Source organism: Lepidochelys kempii, chromosome 17, assembly GCF_965140265.1.
Source record: "Lepidochelys kempii isolate rLepKem1 chromosome 17, rLepKem1.hap2, whole genome shotgun sequence".
NCBI classification, from domain to species: Eukaryota; Metazoa; Chordata; order Testudines; family Cheloniidae; genus Lepidochelys; species Lepidochelys kempii.
In genome coordinates, this window is record NC_133272.1 from 10,739,397 (window position 1) to 10,763,607 (window position 24,211).

Genomic DNA, 24,211 nt, shown 5'->3' on the forward strand with positions numbered 1-24,211 from the left:
TGACCCGTAACAATTTAACAGGCGGCATTATAATTGTAATGAAGACAATCTACTTGTATGTGAATTTCAAAGAGACGTGCTAGACTAGCAGTCATCAATGCATTCATTTGTAGTCCTAGAAATTAAGGGTAGATGCTATGTGTATTTGTCTGTGTTTACCTATATCTTGTTAGAAGTTTAACAATGTAACCAGATTAGCTTGTAGATGCTAATTCCCTTTCATGTCTTAACTGCCTTAATTATATATGTGACTGTGTCCAGTTAATCTTAAATCAAAGATGTAAGATATTGCAGAAAACTGATAATATTGTCTTCAGCGTAACTATGCATGTTATAATGGAGGACCAACTAATTGCCTTATGTGAATGAGTGTAACTAGTTTACCTGTGTATGCACAGGAACTAGAAAAAAAGGCAATGGTCCACAGGCGACCTGAACTGCCTGGTCTTCCTCGGGGGAAGGCGCTGCTGCAACAGTTTCTGTGAGGAGGCTTGTCAGCTTGCTGGACGAGCTATAAAAGAGAAACCTCAGGCCTGATCCAGGCATCTCTAGGGTGCTTAAACTTTGAACAGGGAAAGTGTAAGCCGTAGGATGGAGATCTTCCAAATAACTATTTGGAATAACCTGGAAAATGCATGGGAAGACTCTTAACAGACTTTACATGAATGCCTTTGGATTCTGACCTGCTGGGTGATTCCAGAGAGACCTTTACAAGCCAGCTACGTTCCCTGTAAGTGGCGTGGCCTCACAGAACCCTATTTAGCGCTGCGCAGGTGCTCAGGGAACCCGCGCAGGTGCTCAGGGAACTCACCCAGGGACCAGCTGGGGAAGGGGCACCCCTCCCCCAACCTAGCCCGGACCCCAACCTGCCACAGCGCCGGATCGTCCCCCTGGCCCTAACTATGCCACGGCCTGGACCTGCTGTAGCAGGGGTGTCCCTACCGCAGCTGGGGTGGTATGGGCCGGACCCAGCCATGGAGACCTGGCCCAAACAACCTGACCTAGACCCAGCCATGGCGACCCAGCCCGAACCCAGCTGCGGCTGGGGAGACCTAGCCCGAACCTGGGCGGGGTGGCCCAGCCTGGGCCTGTCACGGGGGCACCCCTCCCCCAAAGCCAGCCCCGGCCCAGACCTATCACGGTCGGGGTGCCCCTCCATGAATGCAGCCCTGGCCTGGACCTGTGGTAGTCGGGGGAGAGGCACCTATCCTGCGGCCTCAGCGCTTTTCCCCACCAGCCCAGGTGCTGCTGCAGGGAGAGAGAGCTGGGGGGAGACCTCTCTCCCTGCCATAGCCCAGGAGCACTCTCCTGCACCCCAAGCCCCATCCAGAGCCCACACCCCCATCTAGAGCCCTCACACCCCTGCACCCCAACCCTCTGCCCCACCCCTGAGCCCCCTCCCACACTCCAAACCTCTTGGCCCCACCCCCACCACATGAATTTTATGTGCACCGATATGAAGGTGATCATCACCTCCATCTTGCTGCACATCACAAAATTCATTCTGCACATGGGTGGGAAAAATTAGAGGGAACACTGCAAGCCAGCCGTTCTTTCTGTCACTGCTATGATCCTGAACTATGAACACTGGAAATCAGTTGTATGTATATTGATCTTGTAACCATTTGTAACGCTCTTCTTTCTTTTTCCTTTTACTGTGAAATCTTTAGTTTTTAGTTACTACGGGATTGGCATCAGCGTGATCATTGGGTACGATTGAGACTCATATTGACCTGCGGATAAGTGTCCAGTTCTTTGGGATTGGTGAACCTCACATGTGCGGAATCAGGTTTTCAGTAACCCTCACGATATTAGGCTTGGCTGTAATCAGTGTGGTTTTGTTACTGGCTTGGTGAATCTAATTCTAGAGTAAACCCCAGTTTAGGGGATTGTCTGCCCTATTTCTTGCAGTCTGTCCTGAGTGTGGCATTCCCAGTGCGGCCCATTCAGGCACCCGATCACGCCAGGTAATAGGGACACTGTAGACAGATGGATGTGGAAGTACCATAGGATTTCCTGAAAATTTTTCTGAGCGGTGCACCCGTTCACATTCCTTCCAGTTGTGAAAACCAGCTGAAGGCTCTGCCGAGTTTTAAAACTTTTCCTAGCACAATCTGGTTCCCCGCTCATTTGCTATTCAACATACACTGTGTGCTGCCAGCAAAGAAACAGCTGTAGCAGTTAACTCATTCAGAGCAATTATATTTGTCAGATTCTCTATATGCCTTCTAGCTCTGATCTCCTCCTTCACTTCAGTTTCTTTTCCCAGGAATTACAAGGGTGGACAGTTTGTGATTGCTAAGTGCTAAGGATGATGTTCTTTCCTCCCCAGCTAATTAAACCTTTCCAGCATTGGCGCTACTGTCTTAAAGACCTGGCATAGAGTCTGTCCTGTGGATCCACTGAAATGGTGCCCGCATTGTCCCACTACAGCACATGAAGTGGTATTGTCCAAAGTTTAGTGCTGGGAATATGGGGCATGGGGACCCTGGGGCTTCATTCCTGCCTGTCCCACTTTACTCGCAGTATGAGACTGATGATGCTGTCTATCATCACCATGATTACAGATGAGGAGAAAACTCCATGATGATCTTTGCTATGCAGATTTAATTTAAATGGGAAGCACTTAGATACTATGGTGATGGGTGTCATGGTGACCTTTGAGGCAGATCGATAGACTGGCCAAGTTATATCGCTTTGCTGTGCCTTACTTTACCCACCTGTGAAATGTGTCTAACAACATTGCCCTGCAACTCCCAACTGGGAGATGGATACTGTTCTCATATGGAAGTTGCAAAGTAAATGGGAACGTTTTTTATTGTTACTGCTGTATGTTAGCTGTCATGCATGAACTCAGCCACGCCAAGGCCCAGATCCTGCTCTCAGTTACACTGGTGTAAATGCAGAGTTACCGCCATTGAAGTATGCCAGTGAGATCAGAATGTGGCCAACCAGCTCTGCACGTCCCCTGGTTATTCCCCCCTCCTCATAATCCTGGGATTTTCCCCTCCCCCGATCACTTCAATGTGTGGCTCTACTAAAATGCTACTCCGCTCTTTAAGTGTCAAATCTACCTGCAGTTTACAGGTTGCCTTGTAAGTGGGTGCGAGTGTCACATCAAAGAAGGACTTTGAATCCATTCCAAGATGTGAGTTTGAGGCAAAGAATTCTTTCTTTTTAAATCCTATAGCATGCTTCCTGCACAACCTGTTTCGGGCACATTGCCTTCTGAGTTGACCCACCCTTTAACACATAAAACAACAGTCCCATCATGTCTCTGACTTGGAGAAACATTAACAAAGGGAGGGGACGGATTTGAGAGAGTTCTGCATGGATGAACAGGCTGGCATCAACTTCAGGAGCTCCTTATTTGATCACAATAAGGAAGTTCAGCAGCTTTCAGTGTGTAGAGTTTTCCCTGGCTGTTGCAAGGAGAGGAATGTTGAGAAGATGATGGATTTCTTAAGGAACTTTTTGGTAAGTGTTGCACTGAAAAGGGGGAGATGTATGCCCCAGTGCATACCATGTGGGATCATTAGCTGCCGTTTTCCAGCATGTCGCACCCCTTCTGGGTGTCATTTACAAGGAGAGTTTCAAACTGGGCATTTGCTAATTACATTTTTCTTCTTCATTAAATTGTTCAGAATCCATGGTACACGTTGACTAAAACCTTACCTGTTTGTGTAACATGGGAGTTAAATAAATAGTGAGCGGTAGCTGATATGGCTATAAACAGTCCGCAGATCGTCTAATGCAGAGAAAAAAGAATACCTGTGTTTTCCTAATAAAATGTAAAAATTAACTCTTTGCATTCTTTACCTTTTCTGTGGTATTGGAGTTTAACTTGAACAGTGTTTAACAGTGGGAGAGTTTTGATTTACAAGTGAAAGAGAGCGAGCTATGGATTAAAAGATTTTCATTTTGTGCATTTTGCATTTATAAACCCATTACTAGTACAAGTTACTAGACCAGTTTGGCATGTCTGTGCTAATAATGGAGATTAGTTTCCACTGTGGCATTTTACTTTCAGTAGGTTTTGAGAGGGGCATACGGTAACTTCAGTTCTGGAACACCAGTTGCACAAGAATTGGGGAAGTATAGACTTCCTGAGCTGCTAAAGTTGAAGCTACAGCGGACAGCGTTACATGCTGATAAGAATCACAAAAGTACATTTGTTTTAACTATAACATCAAAGATGGGAAGATTTTATTTGTGCTATAATATGATCAGGCTTAAGGATGCAGAGACATCTAAGAGCTACAGGCATACTGTCCACTTGAATTTTTTTTAGATAAATACTTTCTTAAAAAAATGTATACTCTGCTAGAGCACCACTTTAAAGAGTGGGGGTCAGATCTTGCAACATGGCATTGACTGCTTTGTACTACACTGCTGGTGTATTCTGGCCCTAAATCTGTTCTAACTGGCTCAGGTTGGGTCGTGCCACCTCCATTGATACAGAGGTGATGTAGGACCAGACTCTCAAAAGCACCCACCGTAGGAGCCAGACTTTCAGAAGTGCTCAACACCCAACATTCACCAATTGTGGACATTGGACTCTTTGATAACCTGGCTTCAGGGGACTCTTTTGCCACTCTGACAATGCAGCACTGTAAAAATAGGCAAGGCTGGGTTTGCCCCGAAGTTGTTCCATTCCTTGGCTGTGCTAATAGCTTTTTGTTACCTTTGCAGCCTGGAGTAAATTAGAGCAACCCTTGGGCTACTATTATAGTGAAAATTGTCCTATGGCAAATATGTTTTCTCTAAAGGATCGTACAAAATTTGTTTGTTTTCTTTTCCTCTCTCTGGTTTTTCCTTTTTAGACAAAAACCCTTGTATTTTATTGTTGGAAATTTGGATATTTACTGCAAAGTCTGCTGAAAAGCTGCCTTAAGTGCCATTCTCTCCAACATGGTGCTCCTCAGTCTTAGGGGACCTCTTCGAGCCATTAATGAGCAGCGAGCAGAATCATGGCTGCTAATCCCATCGTGCACATTATCCTCCTTTGACCTATAGCATCTTCTCAGTGCCCCTGCCTTCTCTCAGCCGTTAGCCCACACCTCTTGTAACCGGCTTCCTGAGCTCAAGCTGTTTTCTGGCTACTGTCCATTGTGAGCAAACAAAGGCATGAAGAAGACGGTGGGGGAAGAGAGAAGCTGCTTTAGTGACATGCTTCCTCCTCTGTTTGATTCTGGAAAAGCCACATGTTTGCTTAATGGGAGCGTCCCAATATTTTACAAACATGTTTTGGGCAGATGAGTAGCCTGTCTCTATTTTTAGACAAGGGATGGATAGGTCCCTCTGGGGGTGGGTTGGGGGTAACTGACCATTCGATTGAATTACCCTGTTTGATCAAAAGATCTGAAATGACAAATGACTGAAAATTCACAAAGTGATGCATTAATCTAGTTTAGCTTGGCTGGCTTGCTGGAATCTTGCCACTAATGTCTCTAATAGCCTATGTCTGTATTTGCCTGGATTGGGCTGTGGCTGAAGGGGCCTTTATATTTTGTTACGAAGTCTGTCTCATTTAGGCTTTCGGGGCAAATTTCTCAACCAGTGCTCTTGCAGATCAGGCGATTGTCCCTGTGTGCAATCCTCACAGGCAAAAGTGACAGCTGATAGGCAAATGGGGAGGCACTTGCAAATATGAAGGGTGCATTGAGCATGTGGTCCTTGTCCCATGTGGGGCAAATTCACTCGGGCTGCATAGGGTATATCTACACTGCATTGTAAACCATGGACCTGCGCTGGTGGACTCTGTTTCCAAACCCATGCTTGAGTGTTCACACTGCATAGTAAACCTGGGCTTACAACTGCTGGATTCGGTTCTCACAGCCGTGCTAAGGCATCCGTACTGCACACAGCAGATCTTCTGACTCAGGTCTGTGGCTTGAGCTGCGTCCATCCTGCAAAATGACAGGGTTTGGACCGAGTCTCAATAGGACTCGGGCTCTGACTGACCTTCCCCACCGAGCAGGGTCCTAGGACTTGCTGACCCAAGTCAAACTGATTTGTGTGTGACAGAAGTGGAGGGCCAAAGTAACCCAGGGTGGTGCAGATGAAAAGCAGAGGTGAGATTTAGAGGTGAAATCCATCTGCCACCTCGGAGACTTCCACCAGCCAGCGTGTAGTGGTCTCAGCCCCTCTCTGTCCCGTTTTCCCAGCATGATGTACCTTTGGAGCCACTAACTCTATTCTATGAATGGGTTAATACATATCTTAATATATATGAAAAAGGAGCTTCTTTTAAGTGATAAGATAGTTTTAAAAAAAAAAGTGGATAAAACCAAGGAACTATTTTGGTATTGCCCCTTTAGTTTAAAGGTGAAGTGAATCACTGTCATTATTTGTGTCTCTATACTCCAGCAGCACCTGCTGTGTGCTAGGCACTTTCCAAACATATACAAAGACACACTTGCTGCTCGGATCTGGGCACCACAGTGTGTGAAGGGAGGGGGGTTTGCCTCTGGTTTTCCCTTGCGACAGCTGGAGTGATTATCTGGACCATAAAGTCAGAGTGAAAAATGGGTAACTTTAACAAATGGTGACTTCAGTGCCTGGGCAGATGGCTATGCGCACACGCAGCCCCGAAGAAGTAAATGGGCCTCTGGGAAGGCGGAACAGCTTGCCCGCACACTTTCAGTTGTAGGATCGGGGCTGTGAAGCGCTTGATGTTGAGTCCTTTTTGTGAGAGGCCTTGTGGGACTTTGATTAAAAGTCCCTAACTCATTGGTCTCTTTAGATCATTTGCCAAGCAGGCCATTATCCATAAAACCAAGCCAGCTAAACCACCGCAGGGAGCCGCGTTCACAACAGACCTTGCATTGCACAAGGTGTCAGGGTTGTCCTCAGCTGTAGCCAGCGAAATGCAGAATCCTGGACTTGTATCTTGCAAGGTAATGGCTTGTAGGTGTTCTATTTGAAACGGTCTTCATTTGTAGTTTCTAAGTCTGCATACCAATCTTGGTGGTTATTATGGATCTTAATTGGCTTTGTTTCCTTTCATTTACCGTTGTTTAAAGATTACCTCCTACAAGGTAAGGTCTTGTGAGCCCAGTTTGAAAATGTTATGTGCAAATTTCATACACTCAGGTTTATATGCACAAACTGAGTAGCTAGCCAGCTGTTTTTCTGCCTGATTTCTGAGCACAAATGGCCACTTCGCAAACACCAGTGACGTGCCGGCATATTGTCCTTTTCTTTGGCTTACAGTGTGCCAATTTCTGTAAAGTTTCATGTTTTTTCTTAAAGCCCCAGCCTCTGTGTGATCATGTGAGAATCTCAGCTCCGTGTTTTTGTTTGTAAGTCAGTTTCTATCTCCCTTGGTTGTGGAGAAACACTTGAAAATGTGAACCCTAAATGCACAAAACCCAGAAAGCAAATTAAAAGAAACCCAAACATTATTTTTACAATCTCGTGATTTTTAAGCCAATGTCATGATTTTTGAACACTAGGTTGGCAATACTGGTAGTGTTATAAGAAAAAATAGCTTAAGAGCCATCGTAAAACTGAACATAAATTGGGGCAGGTAACTGAGACAACAAATGACTTTATAGTTTAGTTGAACAAGGGGTGATCATCATTTGAAATATTATATTGCACAAATGAAAAGCAAACTCTGAGTCATGCTAAAGTGGCTGCTATTCCAACTGATCGTTATTCACCTGCTAATGGATTGGTCATGTTCACTATATTCACTTTGCCATAAGGGTGGGTAAGTTCTCAACCTTCAGCCTTATTTTGACCCTTGTTCTGGCATTTTCTGTGGGAGCCAAGTACAGTACTTTCAGAGTTTTTATTTCAAGAGTGACCGTAATAGGGTGAAACAAAGTGCAGGAGGAAGCTAAAGGGAAGTGGCCTTCTCGCAATAAACAAGGAAAGAAAGAGTAGGCAGGACGGGGTATTTGATGCTGTGACACTTACACCCCATATTTTTCATAGAGATATTGTTATGATATGAATATGCATATCTATGGCGTAATTATGCAAGATGGTCTTGTGAGATATCATTGGAAAGGTGATGATTTACTGAATATGATTATTCTATTTGTATGCATATATCATTTCTGTATCTAAAGTTAGGAATATGGACTATGTATCAATTACAAAAGCGTTTGCACCTGGGGAACGCCCACCAGACAAAGTTCAGTCAGTCTGGCTAGTTAGTTAATGCACCATTAGCGAGAACAATAAGACTTTGAAGATGCTAATCTGCCACCTTCCTGTGAAGTCTTCCTGAGGATTTATGGCTGCTTTGACACTACAGGGTCATGTGATCATGTCACCTGGTATTAGACTCCATCTTGGGCTGCTAGTATTTTTCCACAAAGGGGGCGGGGATCAAACTGGGAAACAAAGGATTCCAGCCGTATGTAAATCCTATGTAAGGCAGGGAAGTGAGTTAATCAGGGTTGGTTCCTCACTGAATCCCCGCCCAAAATGACTACTGAAAATACGTCAGACTGATCTCGGGAAGAAAGGACTGGACCCAGGCTAGAAGGTGTCTGGCCTGTGAAAGGAATATCTGGAGTTCTAAGCTGCAAGCAAGAGCAGTTCGTCTTTAAGAAACTCTGCAACCTGCTTAAAACAACATTTTGGGTGAGAAAATTATTACTTGCAGCCAGTTTCTTTAGTGTATTAAGCTTAGTTTGCATCTTCGCTTTATTTGCTTAGTAATCTACTTTGATCTGTTTGCTATCCCTTAAAATCACTTAAAATCTATCCTTTGTAGTTAATAAACTTGTTTATGTTGTCTTTAAACCAGTTTGTGCAATTCATAAAGGGGGAGGCAACAAGCTGTGCATATCTTCCTCCACACTGAGGGAGGGAGCGATTTTTCATGAGCTTACACTGTGTAGCTCTCTGTGCTGTGCAAGACCATACAATTTTAGGTTTGCACCCCATGAGGGGTGTGCACTTGAGTGCTCGGCAATCCCCTAACTGATTCTTCCCATGCAGAGCTGATTTCAGTGTCCGTGTCTCTCTGCAGCTGGGTGTGTCCATACCTGTGTGTGCGCTACAGGAGGGGCTCTCAAACTTTTTTCTTTGTGCGCCCCCCCCCCCAACATGCTATAAAAACTCCACAGCCCGCCTGTGCCGCAGCAACTCTTTTCCTGCACATCCAGTAGATTCAAAGCCAGGGCTAGCATTATGGGGTAGCAAGCAGGGCGATTGCCTGGGGTCCCATGCTGCGGGGGGCTCCGCAAAGCTAAGTTGCTCAGGCTTTGGCTTCAGCCCAGGGTGGTGGGGGCATGGGCTTCAGCTTCAGCCCCAGGTCCCAGTGAGTCTAACGCTGGCCTTGGTCTCTGGCTTATTTTGGCGGACCCCCTGAAACCTGCTCGTGACCCCCCAGTGGGCCCCCAGACCCCTGGGTGAGAACCACTGTGCTAGAAGAGGCTTCAGGGCTTGGTACAGCATGACAGGGTGAGGAAGCCTAGGCTGGTGGAGCGGATGGGCTCAGGGGGACCCCAGTACATCAGGTGGCACCATGGAGTGTGTGTGCGCGTGTGGGGGGCAACCCGTCACAGATGCATTTAACCACCTACTGCTAATCTCATGTATTTAATGATATTGAAGGGAATAAATAATGTACATATAAGAGAGTAACTTGGCCTTAGGGAAGCTCCTTGGAATCAATCTTGCAGCTGAATACATCCAAGCTCAAATTGATTTGGCTGGTGTCGTTGACATGTATCAGATAAACAGTACGCAAGGTACCACTTCATTGAAACAGGGAGTGCTCAAAATTTCTCTCTCTGGTGGTCTGTCTACCTGCCTACCTATCTTGTGCTCATCTCTATCACGTCTGAGCACTCTTCTGAGGGAACTGCAGTGGGTCTGACAGGTTGAGAAAGGCTATGGCTGGGTAAAGGACCAACATGCCCTGTGCTTGGGTCTCAAGCCACATGCTTGGAAGGAAAAAGGACTTTTCTGCAACTGGGGTTAATCAAAGAAAATCTCAAAGGATTCTTACTGCCAGGTTTTCTCTGGCTTTGATCAGTCCAACCCGCAGACTCCCTGGTGCTCAGTCCTCTGATAGTCACTTGGGATACAGTCATTCATGTTGACTGGGGGTCTCATAGCTGGGCTCCTTGGCCATTTTAGCCATGACGGTTCATACCAGCGGTTGAGTCTCTGCTCAGGGAGTGAGTGTTAACTAGCCGAATTGGGTCTCTATGCCCTAGTACGTGAAGTTGTAATCCAACATAGTTCCTGTTTCCACTGAAGAAGATTAAAATACCAGGTTGAGTGTTTCTAGACAGAATGCAATGCAAATGTATGGCAAGTGCTGATGCTGTGAAATCATCACAGCATGTATCTCGGCTGGATAACAGCTGTTTTATCAAATCTTTCTCCCAAGCAATCAGCTGATTAGTTCTGTGGGTTATGGGAATAGCTTATGCTGAGCAGGGGGAGGGAGGAAGAGACCTACTTTATTCAAGAGGTTCACACAGAATCCCATCAGAAAGGTGAGTGCGTGAGACTGAACCTGAGGGAGAAAAATCTCCCCTTTCACCCTACGGCAGCTCTTTGTACACTGTACAGAGACCTAATTACCTGCTAAGTTATGTGTCGCTTTGGCCTGTCCTCTGACAAGGGGGTGTGTGAACCACTGATCCATTACCAGATGGAAAGTCAGATCTGCTTAAGTGTGTGTGTGTGCGCAATTATATTGCTCTCTGGTTACTTTATGAGACAGTATGAAGCACAGTAATGATGCTGCTAAAAATTGACCATATTTCTGTCCAGCGGCCACCATCCATAGAGGATATAAAGCCACTGGTGCTAATGTTGCAAGAGGGGGAATGTTGTTTTAATTTTGACTAAAGCACAGGGCTGGGAGTCAGAACTTCGGAGGTTTAACCCCTGGCTCTGCTACTGACTTACTGGGTGACTTTGGGCAAGTCACTTCAACTCTCTTTGCTCTAGTTTTCTATGATGAAAATACTGCCTTCCAGGTCTGTTGTAAAATTTAATTATCGATGTTGGCAAACTTGGTTTACATGGCCCTGCCTCAGTACAGACCACTGGACTTGATGACTTCTTGAGGTCCCTTCCAGCCAGACATTTCTATCATTCTGTGGTCCTATAAAATGCCTTGAGATCCTCAGATTGTAGGCATTACAGAGTGCAAACTATCATTGATATTACTATGTAGATATGAAGATTTCATCGCTTACCATCACTAACAGTAGCCATTTACTCCAGTTACTTAATTTTTACGAGCATATTAATTTTTTTATTGTCACACTTGTAAAAGAAAAGATCTAACATTAATCTCTGATGTAAATTAATTTCTCTTTATAAAAACCTCAGTGAATCACTTTTCTCCTCTTTGGCCCTGGTGAACCTGGAGATGGGTCAGAACCAGAACCCCAGATTGAAAGTTGGAGGGATATTTGAAATCCATAAACAGATCTGAATTGCGCAAGTTGACCTCATTTCTATTCCAGACAGGCAAGTGATTTATCTTTTGTTTGTTTTTCAGTCTGCAGAGTTCTTTGAAATGCTGGAAAAAATGCAGGTGAGTAGCATGACAGATGTGGTACACAGCACCCCCCATTGACGCATTATTTCTCCTTAGGAAAACTGTACAGAATGACAATAAACAGATACTGTGCGGGTAGCAAGTTCCCAAAGCAGTATGTGACTTTAACGTGGCAGGGTGATCTTACAATACACAAATATAGTCCACAGCACTGTGTCATTAAAAATAATATTGTCCCAGTCTAAACTGATCAGAGAGGATGCTTGGGTACTAAATCTGAATATAAAAAATCAGATGAAATTGTATAACTTCCCAGAAGGGTCTTGGTGAACAGCAGTAGATCTTAGTCCTTTTGTGATCAACCCACGTTGTTGCTGGAAGATTCTTTGAAAGCACCTCCCCAGCTTTTAGTCTTTCTAGCGTTTCAGCACACACCAACACACATGACCTGAAATGTAAGCCAATTATTTTCAGGTGCATAAGATTTAGAATCAATATGCCTGTCGCCTCACAGTTTGAGCAGTCAGACAACATAAGGAATATGTTTTGCTGGGACACTGCTGGGCAACACTGCCCTGATTCAGTAAAACTGAGGTCCTTTAAAACACATACGTGGCTTCAAGTATATGAGTAGACTCCCTGGTGATCAAATGTAAAGTGCCTGGATGAATTGGGGCCATAGCACTTGGCGTTGTGTTTTGCAGTGCCTTGGTGTTTAGGTCGCATTTAACAGCAGCAATCTGTGGTTGGCTGTATAAGGCAAAGTAAACAAAGTGACTTGATCCATTTTACCGCACTTGGCATGACATTTTCCTAATTTGCCTTGTAGGCCACGGCTACGCTATGAACTAAGGGTGTGATTCCCGGCTTGTGTACACATGCTCCTGCTAGCCTTCACCGAGCTAGGGAGAAACATAAATAGCACTGAAGCCATAGTAGCACAAGTCTTGGCAGCAGAAGCGCAGCTGAGCCATGCACACACCGCTGGTGTCAGGTGAGTTTGTGCTCACATGGTTTGTACTCCCCTCTGCTGTCACTACCTGTAGTGCCCTGGCTACCCTGCTATTTGTGCTCACGCTGGCTTGAGGATATGTGCAGGAGCCAGGGAACCACACCCTTAGCTCGTAGTGTGGAGACGTAGCCCTAGACGGTATGTGTTTGGTAGACTGTGCAAATAACGGATTTGAGGGATCGCTGGCCATTCTAAAAAAAACTGGGGGCGGGGAAAGTTTTGGTTTGAACCCAAACTAACATTTTTTTAAAATAAAATTCAGTGAATTGAAAAGTAACAATATAAGTTGGTTTTGGTCAAAGGAAACTTTGTTTGACCCAAAATGAAAAGTTTCAGTTGGATTTCAAGCATTCTTAACTACTTTTGGAGTGTTTCCATTTTTCAGTTCAAAGTGACTTTTTGTTTCAAAATTCCTTGAATTTTATTTAAAAAATGCCGCATTTTGTTTACAAAATGTTGGCGCAAAATGTTTTGATTTTTTCCCCCAGAATTTATTTTCGGTGTTTTTTGACCAAAATGGTGTGGCAAAACTGACATGAATTCATAAAACATTGTGGTGTCACTGAATCTATGTTTTTTGCCAACAAATTTCACTCCACTCTAGTTGTTACAAGATGTCAGCTGGCACATGGAAACTAACATGGTAAAATCCCTGTGTGGACAAGGCCGTTTATAATTTTCACACGTATTAGCAGGGCAAGGAAAAAAACATGGTGGGGAGCCTAGGATAACCTGGCTGGTCACTGAGGGCTGGTCTACACTAGAAAATTTAGGTTGATTTAGCGACATTGCCTAGGGGTGTGAAAAATCCACATTCCAGGGTGACATCGTTAAGCCGACCTAACCCCCAGGGTAGACAGCATTAGGTCAATGGAAGAATTCTTCTGTCGACTAAGCCATTGCTTCTCGGGGAGGTGGCTAACCTGCACCGATGGGATGGACTACTTACACCGACAGGATGGAATGCTGCTGTAGTATTCAAAGTGTAGAAAAGCCCTCAGAGTGGTCATTTAAGAGAGATTTCACTGCTATGAAATATCATTGTTTTTTTTTTCTTCCATACCATAGCAAACATCTTAATTATTTAACTTATTATTATTCATTTAAAACAGGCACCAAAATCTGAAGACCAGAGAATTGGAAGCCAGAAAAATAAGGTTGGTGTTGGAATGGATGTTGCTTATTGTGCAGAACTCTCAAAATAATTTTCTATCTCTAGAACTAGGGATTTCAGGGAATGTTGGTAAAGCCACTGACTAAAAAAATGAAAGGATTTAAATGTTATCTAAAGACATGGGACTAATTGCAAAGATAAAGTAGATGTGCATGCAGGCCCCTAATCTAGCGTTAGGTCTCAGACCTGTTTGTCTTTCTGCAGTGAGCTGTTTAAAATGGTTTGTCTTTTAATCACATTGTTGAGAACCTTATGTTGGTAACTGAATGGGGAAATGGTTCCATTATGTCCTTATGCACTGAGGTATTTTGAAACAAAGAATCACAGGAGGAATGGAAAAGTCACCTACCCCATCTTTCCATTAATGCAGGGCTGGTTTTAAGCCCAATTCAGTAGTTCAGTCCCTGTGGTAAACAGCTGGTCTGGTTGCCTTTCTACTCAGCTCTTATTTGTAGGAATTGCACAGCTTGCCCATCTCAAACAAACTTACAAAGCTCAGGGTATTGGCAATAGGATATGAAGAAATATTTATCTCTAAGCCCTTCACTGGGCCTTCAGTTCTCCCCTGTGTCTGGGGGGCCCTTTGGGGAGCAAGTTATAGCTCCTTGATTCTGCACTGACCTGGCCCTAGCGTCAGTTAGAACAGTCTAGGGGCTGTACCCCGCCGTATCCCCTGCATTGGGATGCGGGATTATGGCTGACACCAGAGCCTACTCCACTTGCTCACTCTCTCAGGTGCTTATATGACCCTTATTACTGACGTATCTGAGCACCTCTAGATTGTTACCCCCTGTGAGGGAGGAAGTACCTACATATTGGATATGGGGAACTGAACCACAGAGAGACAAAGTGACTTGCCCAGTGTCACACAGGAGGTCTGTGGCAGAGCAGGAAATTGAGCTGGGGTCTCCTGAGTCATAACCATTGGACCATCCCTCCTCCCACCTGAGTTTACACTACTGATTGCCCCTCCACTAGTTGAATTCTTCACTGGCAGACAGATCGTATCAGCTGGCCCTTTCTGTTTGACCAGGGGCAAGAATGCTCCGTGGCTTAGTTTCCCCATCTGTCAATTTCCTATCACACAGGGGTGGTGTGAAGATAATTTTTTGTTTACAAAGTGCACGGTACTGGGAACATTAAAACATACTTTTACTTTCTGTACAATAGGGCAGGTTAAAAATGTTTGCATTAAATGGAAAGTGGTAAGGATGTAATAAATACCTAATGGAGAACAAGCAATCATTTCTGTGTTTTGATCTTTTACAGGAAGATTACATCCCATACCCCAGCATTGATGAGGTAGGTGCTTTAAAGCATGTTTGGATGGCTGCCTTTTTCAAAATGTTAATAAAAGTTATTTGTAGGGATTCTTTCCTGTCTTATGGATGAGCTGTGAAACCAAGATCATGGCCATGTTGCTTATTAAAATGCCATTTGTTCTCTAGAATAATGGTGGCTGTCTCTACGGTTGAGCTATGTGATTTTTATAATTGTTTTTGTACATGAGCCTAGAGGCCACAGCACATTGTCGTAAGCGAGGAGAATAAATAACAAGCACAGTGTCCTGTCCTGGCTCAGTTGCATTGTGGGGAATTATATTTCATGTACCTAAATTCCCCCAGCCGTTCCAGGTCGCTGTGATATTTGTCAGATTGTGGAGTTATCACCAGACCTGAGCAAGGGGCAACGTGTACCTGGGCTGAATTCTTCCTCTGGAGAGGTCTCTCTAGTGTTTTATTTCCCCGTTTCCTGGGGGCTGGGGGAGTACTGCAGACTACGGGTGCAGATTGCTCCCTCTTTCACACTGGCTCAGCTGTGCTAGCCAACATATTGTATGTGGGGGGAGGGAGGGAGTGAGTGCCCACTCCCTGCCCATCATCCCAAGATGGGGAGTAACAGTGATATGAGTTTGTTTGCACCAGGGAACAAGGGGGCCTTACACCCCTTTGTTCCCCTGCATGAACACACAAGGCAGCTCACACCTGTGCGTTGTCTGTCTTGAACTGTTGCACTCCGTTGCCGCACACTGCTGAACGACTGCTGCTACGTCGCTACCCAGAGGTGGCTGCAATTCAGTGGTGTGTGAATTGATTCTATATGCTGATATTCAGCCTGTAACACACTTTTGGATCCTTTGGGACGAAAGACACTATATAAACGTAAGTCATTGTTCCTGCGCTGTTTGTCACTGCATTTGTTACTTACCTCAGTCCACACCAGATGGGGGCTGCATTTCAGAAAATAGTTTGCCCGATCGGTTAGTAAAGTGCTTTGGGATCAGCCTGGGTGAAAGGCATCAGATAAACATAAGTTGTTATAAAGGGATTCATTTAGGACCTGATCCTGCACTATCACTGAAGAGAGTGTAACTGACTTTAAAGGCATGATCATGCTCTGGTTGGAGAACCACTCTTGCTTATGAGTGTTTTATGCTTTCCTCCACCCCCAAAATAACCTTAATAATGAAACAAAGGCAATACTGTTAACTTGGTGCTATTACGCTGGAACATTTCACTTGCAATCTGGCTACTCTCCCAGACCCTATGGTGGTACTGCTATTGATCAGTGGCAGTGAGAAAAGTACAATCTCAGGATTGTCGATTATTGAGTCCTGCAAGACTAGGAAGTATTGATAATGCTGATTTGACAAGCACGTGGCTGGCTATTTGATTTGTACCTGGCTAGTGGCTAGCACACCCTGGACCACCCTCCTCTCCCATCTTTTAAGCAATGAGATGGTTGATAAGCATTAAGGACCCATGACAGCTGAGAATGAGTCCAACTTCTACTGCAGAGGTAAATGCACCCTTGGTCTGTTGTTACTCAGGAAAACTCACATTAAAGTCAACGAGAGTTCTTCCTGAGTTAAGAGAGAGCAAGCAGTGAATAAAAACCACAGGATTTGGCCCTACCCGTGTTGGTTAGTTGCTAATGAACTTACCTGCAAGAGGTTGGAACACAAACGATTGTTTCCCAGTTTTCGTGGTCAGCATGAAAATCTCATTGTCTCTCAATGTTGTTATGAATCTCGTGATGTTTGGTGTGTTTCTTAAAGCCTCAAATCCTGGAGACACTTGATTAAATGAAAGCTGAGATTCTAGAGGAAAAAAAGAGTATGATGTTTTCTAGCCTTTATAGTTGCACAGAAAAGCTTGAAAATGTGACTCAAGTGCACCCTTAAAGGCTCAGAAGGCCAGTAAAAAGAACCGCAAATGTATTCTTTAAAAAAAAAATCATTATTTTTAAGCCAATCTCATTAATTTGGGGGCTTGACTCATGATTTTTAAATGTTTGGGGTTGGCAATACAGAGCTCTTGACTCCTCTGTTTCTCCTTAATGGTGATGGGAGACTCTAAAGGCTTGATCCAAAGCCTATTGAAGCCAATGGGAAACACTCCCACTGACTTCAGTGTGCTTTGCCCCAGCTAATCCAGTCCCTGTTGCACTGTATTGTATCCTCACTGCACTGTATCGGAATTCTTTACAGATTTTAGAGAAAGGAAGCCCTTATCCCATGATCATTCTGCCCCAGTTCGGAGGATACTGGATTGAAGATCCAGAAAATCTCAGCACGCCCACCTCGTCGGATAGCAGCATCTCTGAAGAGGAAGAGGAAAACCTTAGCCCTAGCACGTATGGGTATAAATTAGAGTGCAAAGGTGAAGCCCGGGCATACAGAAAACACTTTCTAGGGAAGGTCAGTGGTCAATACGCATCTACGTTTCTCAGTCTGTTGTAAGCTATCTGTTTAATGTGGCACTCTGTCCCCCTCTAATGGTGGCTAGGCAAATTAGAGATTGATGAGCCTGCTGTCAGGTTAGCTAAGAGAGGAAGGTCTTTTAGCTCAGGCAATAGAGGCTCACACATTAAGATCCACAGATCCTAGTTGTGATCTTTGATGCTGCTGACCTACCTGGAGACATTAGTGTTATGTGTATAACCAACAAATTTTCTTCAAAGAGGAGAATTAGTTGGGCCAGTCAAAAATGTTGATTTATTTTCATCAACATTTTAAATTACAATGAATCCCCTTGCACAATTTTTGAGGGAAAACCTCATTTAATTTTTCAGCCATCTCTAGTAACTAGTGTTTATCTAGATGTAGCCATTTGGGTGAGGACATGAAAGGGCACTTCCCCTGACAACAGGGCTGCAAAACTCTAGCCGTTTCACTGCTGGACTCCCTCCCCGTTTACGTGGTTGCCCCTTTGTTCAGCTCTCTGTGTCATTTTGCCATTGGGCTGATTTCTCTGTTAAGAGCTGACAGTGCTGTATGAGATATATAAATGAAGACAGCCCCTCTTCTGAAAAGTTTATCCAGCAGAGTCAGGCAGAGAGAAAACAGGATGGACCATGGGAAACCGAGGAGCGGGTTAACTTAGAATTGTGTGCCTTCTCCCACACACATAACAAAGGACCGGGGTTGTGAGTTTGAATCCCATCATTTCAGTAAAGGTGCTATTCGCACAAGTGCTGGGAAGGGTCTCAAGACTTTTCTGGCCCCAGTCACCCAGCCTGGATCAGTGTTCTAAAGCGTGAGACCTCTGTCGCTAAACTTGGAAACCGTTTTCCATCGGAAAAAGCCGTTTCCACTCCACCAAAACTTTTTGCTCCGTTATATAGATTTCGACAAAATTTGGTTTGAAAAAAGAATGTGGAAAACCTGTTTTGAAAATGTTAGAACATCATGTTTCAATGGTTTTGGAACAGAACATTTTGATTTTTTTTTGTTTTGAAGTGCCTTTTCATTTCAAAAGGTACTTTATTGTATATGTTAAAAAATGGTCAAATTCCTAACAAACCATTTCAAATGGAATTGTTTGAGTCACTCCATGTGACAATTTTTTCAGAATTTAATTTTGCAAAAAAAATTTCAAAATCTTGGCTTTTTGTCCCAATTTTGGATTTTTTTTCCAAATCTAAGAATTTTTGATGGGAGAGAAAATCCATTTCACAAACCAAATCTACATGTCACTTCCCTTAAGTTATTACAGACCCCTTCTCCATTTTAATCTAGTAATTCCCTTCTTGTGGACAATGTGAAAACAGTGAGATTTTAGGAGTGGTTTTGAATAGGGATAATGAAGGGTTGGAAATCCAGTATACTATTCAGTACTCCTGATACTCTTTAGGCATTAGTGAGACTTATTACTGGTCCCTGATATTCATACAGTTGCTTTTTACAGTATTGTCATCAAGCATCTCTTCATGATATTGAGTTAAAAAAATTAGTGATGTGTCTAAGTCACAAGCATTTGGGCTGAGATCTAAGCTTCCCCAATTTTTTTGGTGGGGCTGGATGCTATCTGGATCTGGCCCATGTGTTCAGACATTCACAAGCTCAAACGTGAGATAAATTATTATTTGGTTCACCTTTGACCCTTCCATTGACTGGCTCAGAGTCAGAGTTCCTTAGATTCATAGATATTAAGGTCAGAAGGGACCATTATGATCATCTAGTCTGACCTCTTGCACAACGCAGGCCACAGAATCTCACCCACCCACTCCTGCGAAAAATCTCTCACCTATGTCTGAGCTATTGAAGTCCTCAAATCATGATTTAAAGACTTCAAGGAGCAGAGAATCCTCCACCAAGTGACCTGTGCCCCATGCTACAGAGGAAGGCGAAAAACCTCCAGGGCCTCCTCCAGTCTGCCCTGGAGGAAAATTCCTTCCCGACCCCAAATATGGCGATCAGCTAAACCCTGAGCATATGGGCAAGATTCACCAGCCAGATACCCAGGAAAGAATTCTCTGTAGTAATTCAGATCCCACCCCAGCTAACATCCCATCATAGGCCATTGGGCCTATTTACCATGAATATTTAAAGATCAATTAATTGCCAAAATCATGTTATCCCATCATACCATCTCCTCCATAAACTTATCGAGTCTAATCTTAAAGCCAGATAGGTCTTTTGCCCCCACTGCTTCCCTTGGAAGGCTATTCCAAAACTTCACTCTTCTGATGGTTAGAAACCTTTGTCTAATTTCAAGTCTAAACTTCCCAATGACCAGTTTATATCCATTTGTTCTTGTGTCCACATTGGTACTGAGCTTAAAGAATTCCTCTCAGGCATGCTGAAGGCAGGACAAGAAGTAATTGACTTAATCTGCAACCACAGAGATTTAGGTTAGACATTAGGAACTTTCTAACTATCAGGATAATTAAGTACCGGAATTGGATTCCACAACTTCCCTTGAAGCCTCATTACTGGAGGTTTTGAAGAACAGAATAGACAAACACCTGTCTGGGATGGCCTAGGTGTATTTGGTCCTGCCTCAGCTCAGGGGGATGGATTAGATGACCTCTTGAGGTCCCTTCCAACCCTATATTTCTATAATTCTATTCTGTTGTCTCATCCTGAGGGAAAAATTCTTATTTACTTTTGCCAATCAAAATATTGGTCCCTGTGAACAAACGAAGGACAAAGTAATAAAGACTACAGGCTGAAAAATAAATAAACCCTTTCAGGTTCCCAAAGGACCGAGACATGGAGCGTTTGTGAGTGAGGTGTTGGAGAATTTCTTAAGACAGTAATGAGTCATCCTCAATTTTCTCTTGACCCAGGGACCAGTGTCTAAGAAGCATTCTAGGTAGCGGGGATGTAGGTTGTTGCCAGTAGACAAGGCTGCCTTATCACATCACATTAACACATCTCTTCTATTTTTAGGATCATTTAAATTTTTATTGTACAGCCAGCAGCCTAGGAAATCTGATCCTTTCTATTAAGTGTGAAGAGGCAGATGGTACTGAATATTTAAGGATTATACTCAGGTATGAAGTGCCCTCCCTTCTCCCCCCAAGGTTAAACAAAAAAATCACTATTTAAATATCCTTTATCTGTTTTTTCACCCTAATGGATGTAGATGAACTTGCTACTCCTAGATTTAACACATGTCCCACATGAGGATATGAAATGGGTTGGGGTATTATTTTACTTTCTCTGGATTTGGAATACTGTATCTTGAGATTGCTCTCGGAGTGAACATTAGACTTTGATCTATAGCCAAGCCCAGTGAAACTGAACATAAAAATCTCTGTGAGGATATTGGATAATATCAATCATATTTAGCACCATCCGTTCTGTAAACTGATGAGACCCGGTGTCTGAATTATCTTCTTCGTCCCTCACCAAAATATGAATATTTTAACATAACAGAGCTGCAGGGGCAATAAAAGAAATTCTAGCCACACACTGGAAATGCAGCAGGGTATCATTTCCAAACATCTGGAAGAGATTCCTGCTGTGGCTTCACTGTACATTACCAGTCCCAGTTAGTATGCATGAAGCTCTGGAGGCATGTCTATTATCGTAACTTATTTCATGTTCTCTGTTCTTCTCTTTTCCTTTCTCAGGTCCAAACTGAAAACATTACATGAAAGGATCCCCCTGGCAGGACTTAGCAAGTTTCCTAGTATCCCACAGATTGCAAAGGTGAACTGTCTATATTGCCTGGTGCAAACTGCTTTACGAGACGTGGATGCTCTAGGTGCACCATGGAAAGCTTTTCAAATGCAAATACTGTGCTGCTTTAACATTTTGGGTGCAGGAGGTAGAGTTCTCAGACAGTCAATGTAGAGAACAATATCCAGGTTTTAGGGCTCTGTTCCTGCTTCTGTTGTGTATTTGCTGCATGACTTTGGGCAAGTCACTTACCTGCTTTGTGTCTCAATTTCCACATCTGTAAAATGGGGATTATATAATGTGTACCTCTCAGGCGTGGTGAGTCATAGTCATGTTAACGATTTTAAAGATCTTGGAGACCTTTGGTGGAATAGTGGTATTCGAGTGGATGGTGTTGGTTATTCTTACTACTGTATGTTACATGTGAGCACAGCCATGATCTACTGCTGCCAGAGAGGAGAGAAGGAATTAGGAGAGAGAGGGATGTAAATGGTCAAGCCATAAAGAAAATGAAGGTTTCTGCTATTATTTTGTGTGTTGGCCTGATAGAACAAGGGGCAGCAAATACACATGTTCTCTCTCAGTCATAAACAAAATGCTGTTCTAGTTTGCCTGCACTATGGTCTCTGTATCCTTCTCTGCAGGGAGCAATGTGTTGTGATAATGCAGCTTTATTTTGGCTCCTACTTCAGCAAAGCAAAAACTTTGCTAAGCAGTTTATTTGGCAAATTTTGCCCTTTATTCTGTTCACACGTTATCTGAGAACAGATTGTGATTTTTACCAACTTGTTTGTATGCCTGTGTGAACAAATTTCAGGCTTGCAAACTGCTTGCTGCCAGCAGTCAGTCTTCATGAGTTTAATATTTGAGCTGTGTGATTGATTGCCTTTCTCATGTGGTATTTTTTTCTGTTTCCTGATTGGATGACTTAAGCTATACAAACCACTGCAAATAACAAATTTTGCTTTGCCACGGGCCCGTGATCATTTCCGTGAACCAATGTGCGCCTGCATGCACCTTTGTGAAATGAGAAGAGAGCTGTAAAGGCGGTTTGGAGCACAAGGCTATATATGTGCCACTTAAATGTCAATGAATCATTATTCACTTAGGTCTGTTTTGTGCAAACCCTTTAATGTGAGAAGTCAACTCCTATGAATAGTCTTCACCTGTAAATTCTGAAACTACCATGCCATTGCTGATCGGATTAGAATGAGAGATGGAGCTGTGAAGACAACGCATGCAATTTAGAGCCGAATTTGGCTCATTATATTAAGTTAGCAGCCTTGACTTTGTGTACATCTTCCCTCAGTGGCAATTCAGTGGAATGCTGGGGGTGAGGTCTCCTATGCAGATTGGAGAGGGCAATTCTGCCTATATGCTGGAGGAATCGAGTTCTTGCCGGGCGTTGTATTTCTCCCCTCCCCGCTACACACACACACGGTAAAAAGAAGCCAAGTGCTTTTATAAACACTGTCCTCCTGCCTCATGCTGATTTTGTTTTTCTTTGTGGTAGGCTTTCTGTGACGATGCCTCCGGACTGAAGTTTAACCCAGTCCTGTACCCCAAGGTGAGGACAAAGACTATAAAATACTCTGGCGCAGGGATGCTATATCTGAAGGGGCTGGTTTTCAAAACTGCTTGTGTCATTATGCGCCTAATTTGTGCATTCATTTACATATGCAAAATAAGTATGTGGCAACACAATTGGCTCGTTAGCTGCATAGCTAATAGTAAAGCGAGGAAGTAACATTTTTGGGGTGGGACCCTTGAGATGTGCAGGCAAGCATATTTTTATTAACGACTGATGGAGTAAGGGGAGACTGTGGTTTTATTAACGACTGATGGAGTAAGGGGAGACTGTGATTCAGGAATTCTAGTAAGTCACTGGACTTTGTTTCCCGGCCTCAGTCCCCGAACCTGGGGTAAGGTCACAAACATTTAATACGCCTGTCACATGAGTGGGGTCTGTATGCACTGACACCAACGGGTACTTTTCTAGGGGGCACAGAACTGAACACGGTCTTTTCGTAGCTGTGTCTCTTTAAGGAAGTTTCTGGCTGAACCACATGCAGATGCAGTTCCTAATATACTATTTTTTTAATTAGATGAGTTGGGATATGAATTTGGAAATCCTCACAATAGGTAGAATGTCGTAGCAAGTCGAGCCCGGGCACCGTATGCCAATTGATTAATTTAACTTAAAACAATATTAACCCTTCTTCAAGATGATGGGCTTGACAGCCTCTTTATGGGTTACATTCCCACCTCTGTGCTGCACGTAGAACAGAAAGGAGGCTGTTGGCTGCTTGCATGCAAACCAAAAAGATGTTTAATGGGGGGAAACCCATTTTCTAATTTGTATGCTACTTTTGAGTCAGTGTGTCAAAATCTCATTTGTAGAGGGTATATAATTTTTGGTATGACTCTGGCATTAATGTCTATACACACTGAACTGTGCACCAAAAGAAGCGTACAGAGTTTGTCATTGTGACGGGTAATGATTATTGCCATGTAAATAGCTGGCTAGTGGATCTGTGACTACATGAAACTGGCATGGTTTGGGGTTTCAGTAGAAGCGCCAGATTCAGATCACATCCCTTGAAAAGTTCACGAAGGCAATGTCTACACTGCAATATAAGCCCAAGTTAGTAGAACTCAAGTTAGCAAACACTGGTTTTTTTAACATAGGGCTTAAGCATCTGCACTCATTCGTAACCCCAGGTTAGGAATGGTTGAACCCTAGGTCCCAGCCTGGGGCTCCAGCATCTACACTGCATTATGAGGACCGACGTCCAACCACCCAGATCCCAGACTTCCTAGCGCCTTCCCAAAATGTGGCCACTCTAGCCCTTTGTTCGTGGTGCAATGTGGGAAAACTTGACGGTCGGCAAACTTGACTGTCCAGAGGACAAAGAAAGTCAGCCTCTGGGATTGTGGAATACTTCTGGAAGACTTGCAGAGCATGAGTCCAGTGGGTCTATGTCTACACTGCAAAACAATAGGACTTGAACCCTAAGTCCCAGCTTGACTCAGGCTCAGACACTCCACCCCCATGGGATTGTGGGACCTTGGGTCCAAGCCCTGGCTTAGTACGATTTGTGTGTAGATAGAAGGGGGGTTAGG

At 43.8% G+C, this 24,211-nt stretch overlaps 1 protein-coding gene across 16 annotated transcripts in view; it reads left to right on the forward strand.

Annotated features, from left to right (window-relative positions):
• Nucleotides 1–24,211, forward strand: part of RAP1GAP2 (RAP1 GTPase activating protein 2) — a 265,418-nt gene that overhangs the window by 202,973 nt on the left and 38,234 nt on the right. For 14 of the 16 annotated variants that reach the window (XM_073315725.1, XM_073315710.1, XM_073315712.1 and 11 more), the window contains 7 exons: nucleotides 11,492–11,527; nucleotides 13,616–13,660; nucleotides 14,947–14,979; nucleotides 17,168–17,377; nucleotides 20,354–20,457; nucleotides 21,040–21,118; nucleotides 22,602–22,655. In XM_073315725.1, coding sequence (XP_073171826.1) covers nucleotides 11,492–11,527; nucleotides 13,616–13,660; nucleotides 14,947–14,979; nucleotides 17,168–17,377; nucleotides 20,354–20,457; nucleotides 21,040–21,118; nucleotides 22,602–22,655 — 561 coding nt within the window. Of the gene's footprint in view, nucleotides 1–3,269; nucleotides 3,478–11,491; nucleotides 11,528–12,320; nucleotides 12,486–13,615; nucleotides 13,661–14,946; nucleotides 14,980–17,167; nucleotides 17,378–20,353; nucleotides 20,458–21,039; nucleotides 21,119–22,601; nucleotides 22,656–24,211 lie in introns of those variants that run through there. The other 2 variants (XM_073315724.1, XM_073315715.1) reach the window with 2 other exon arrangements.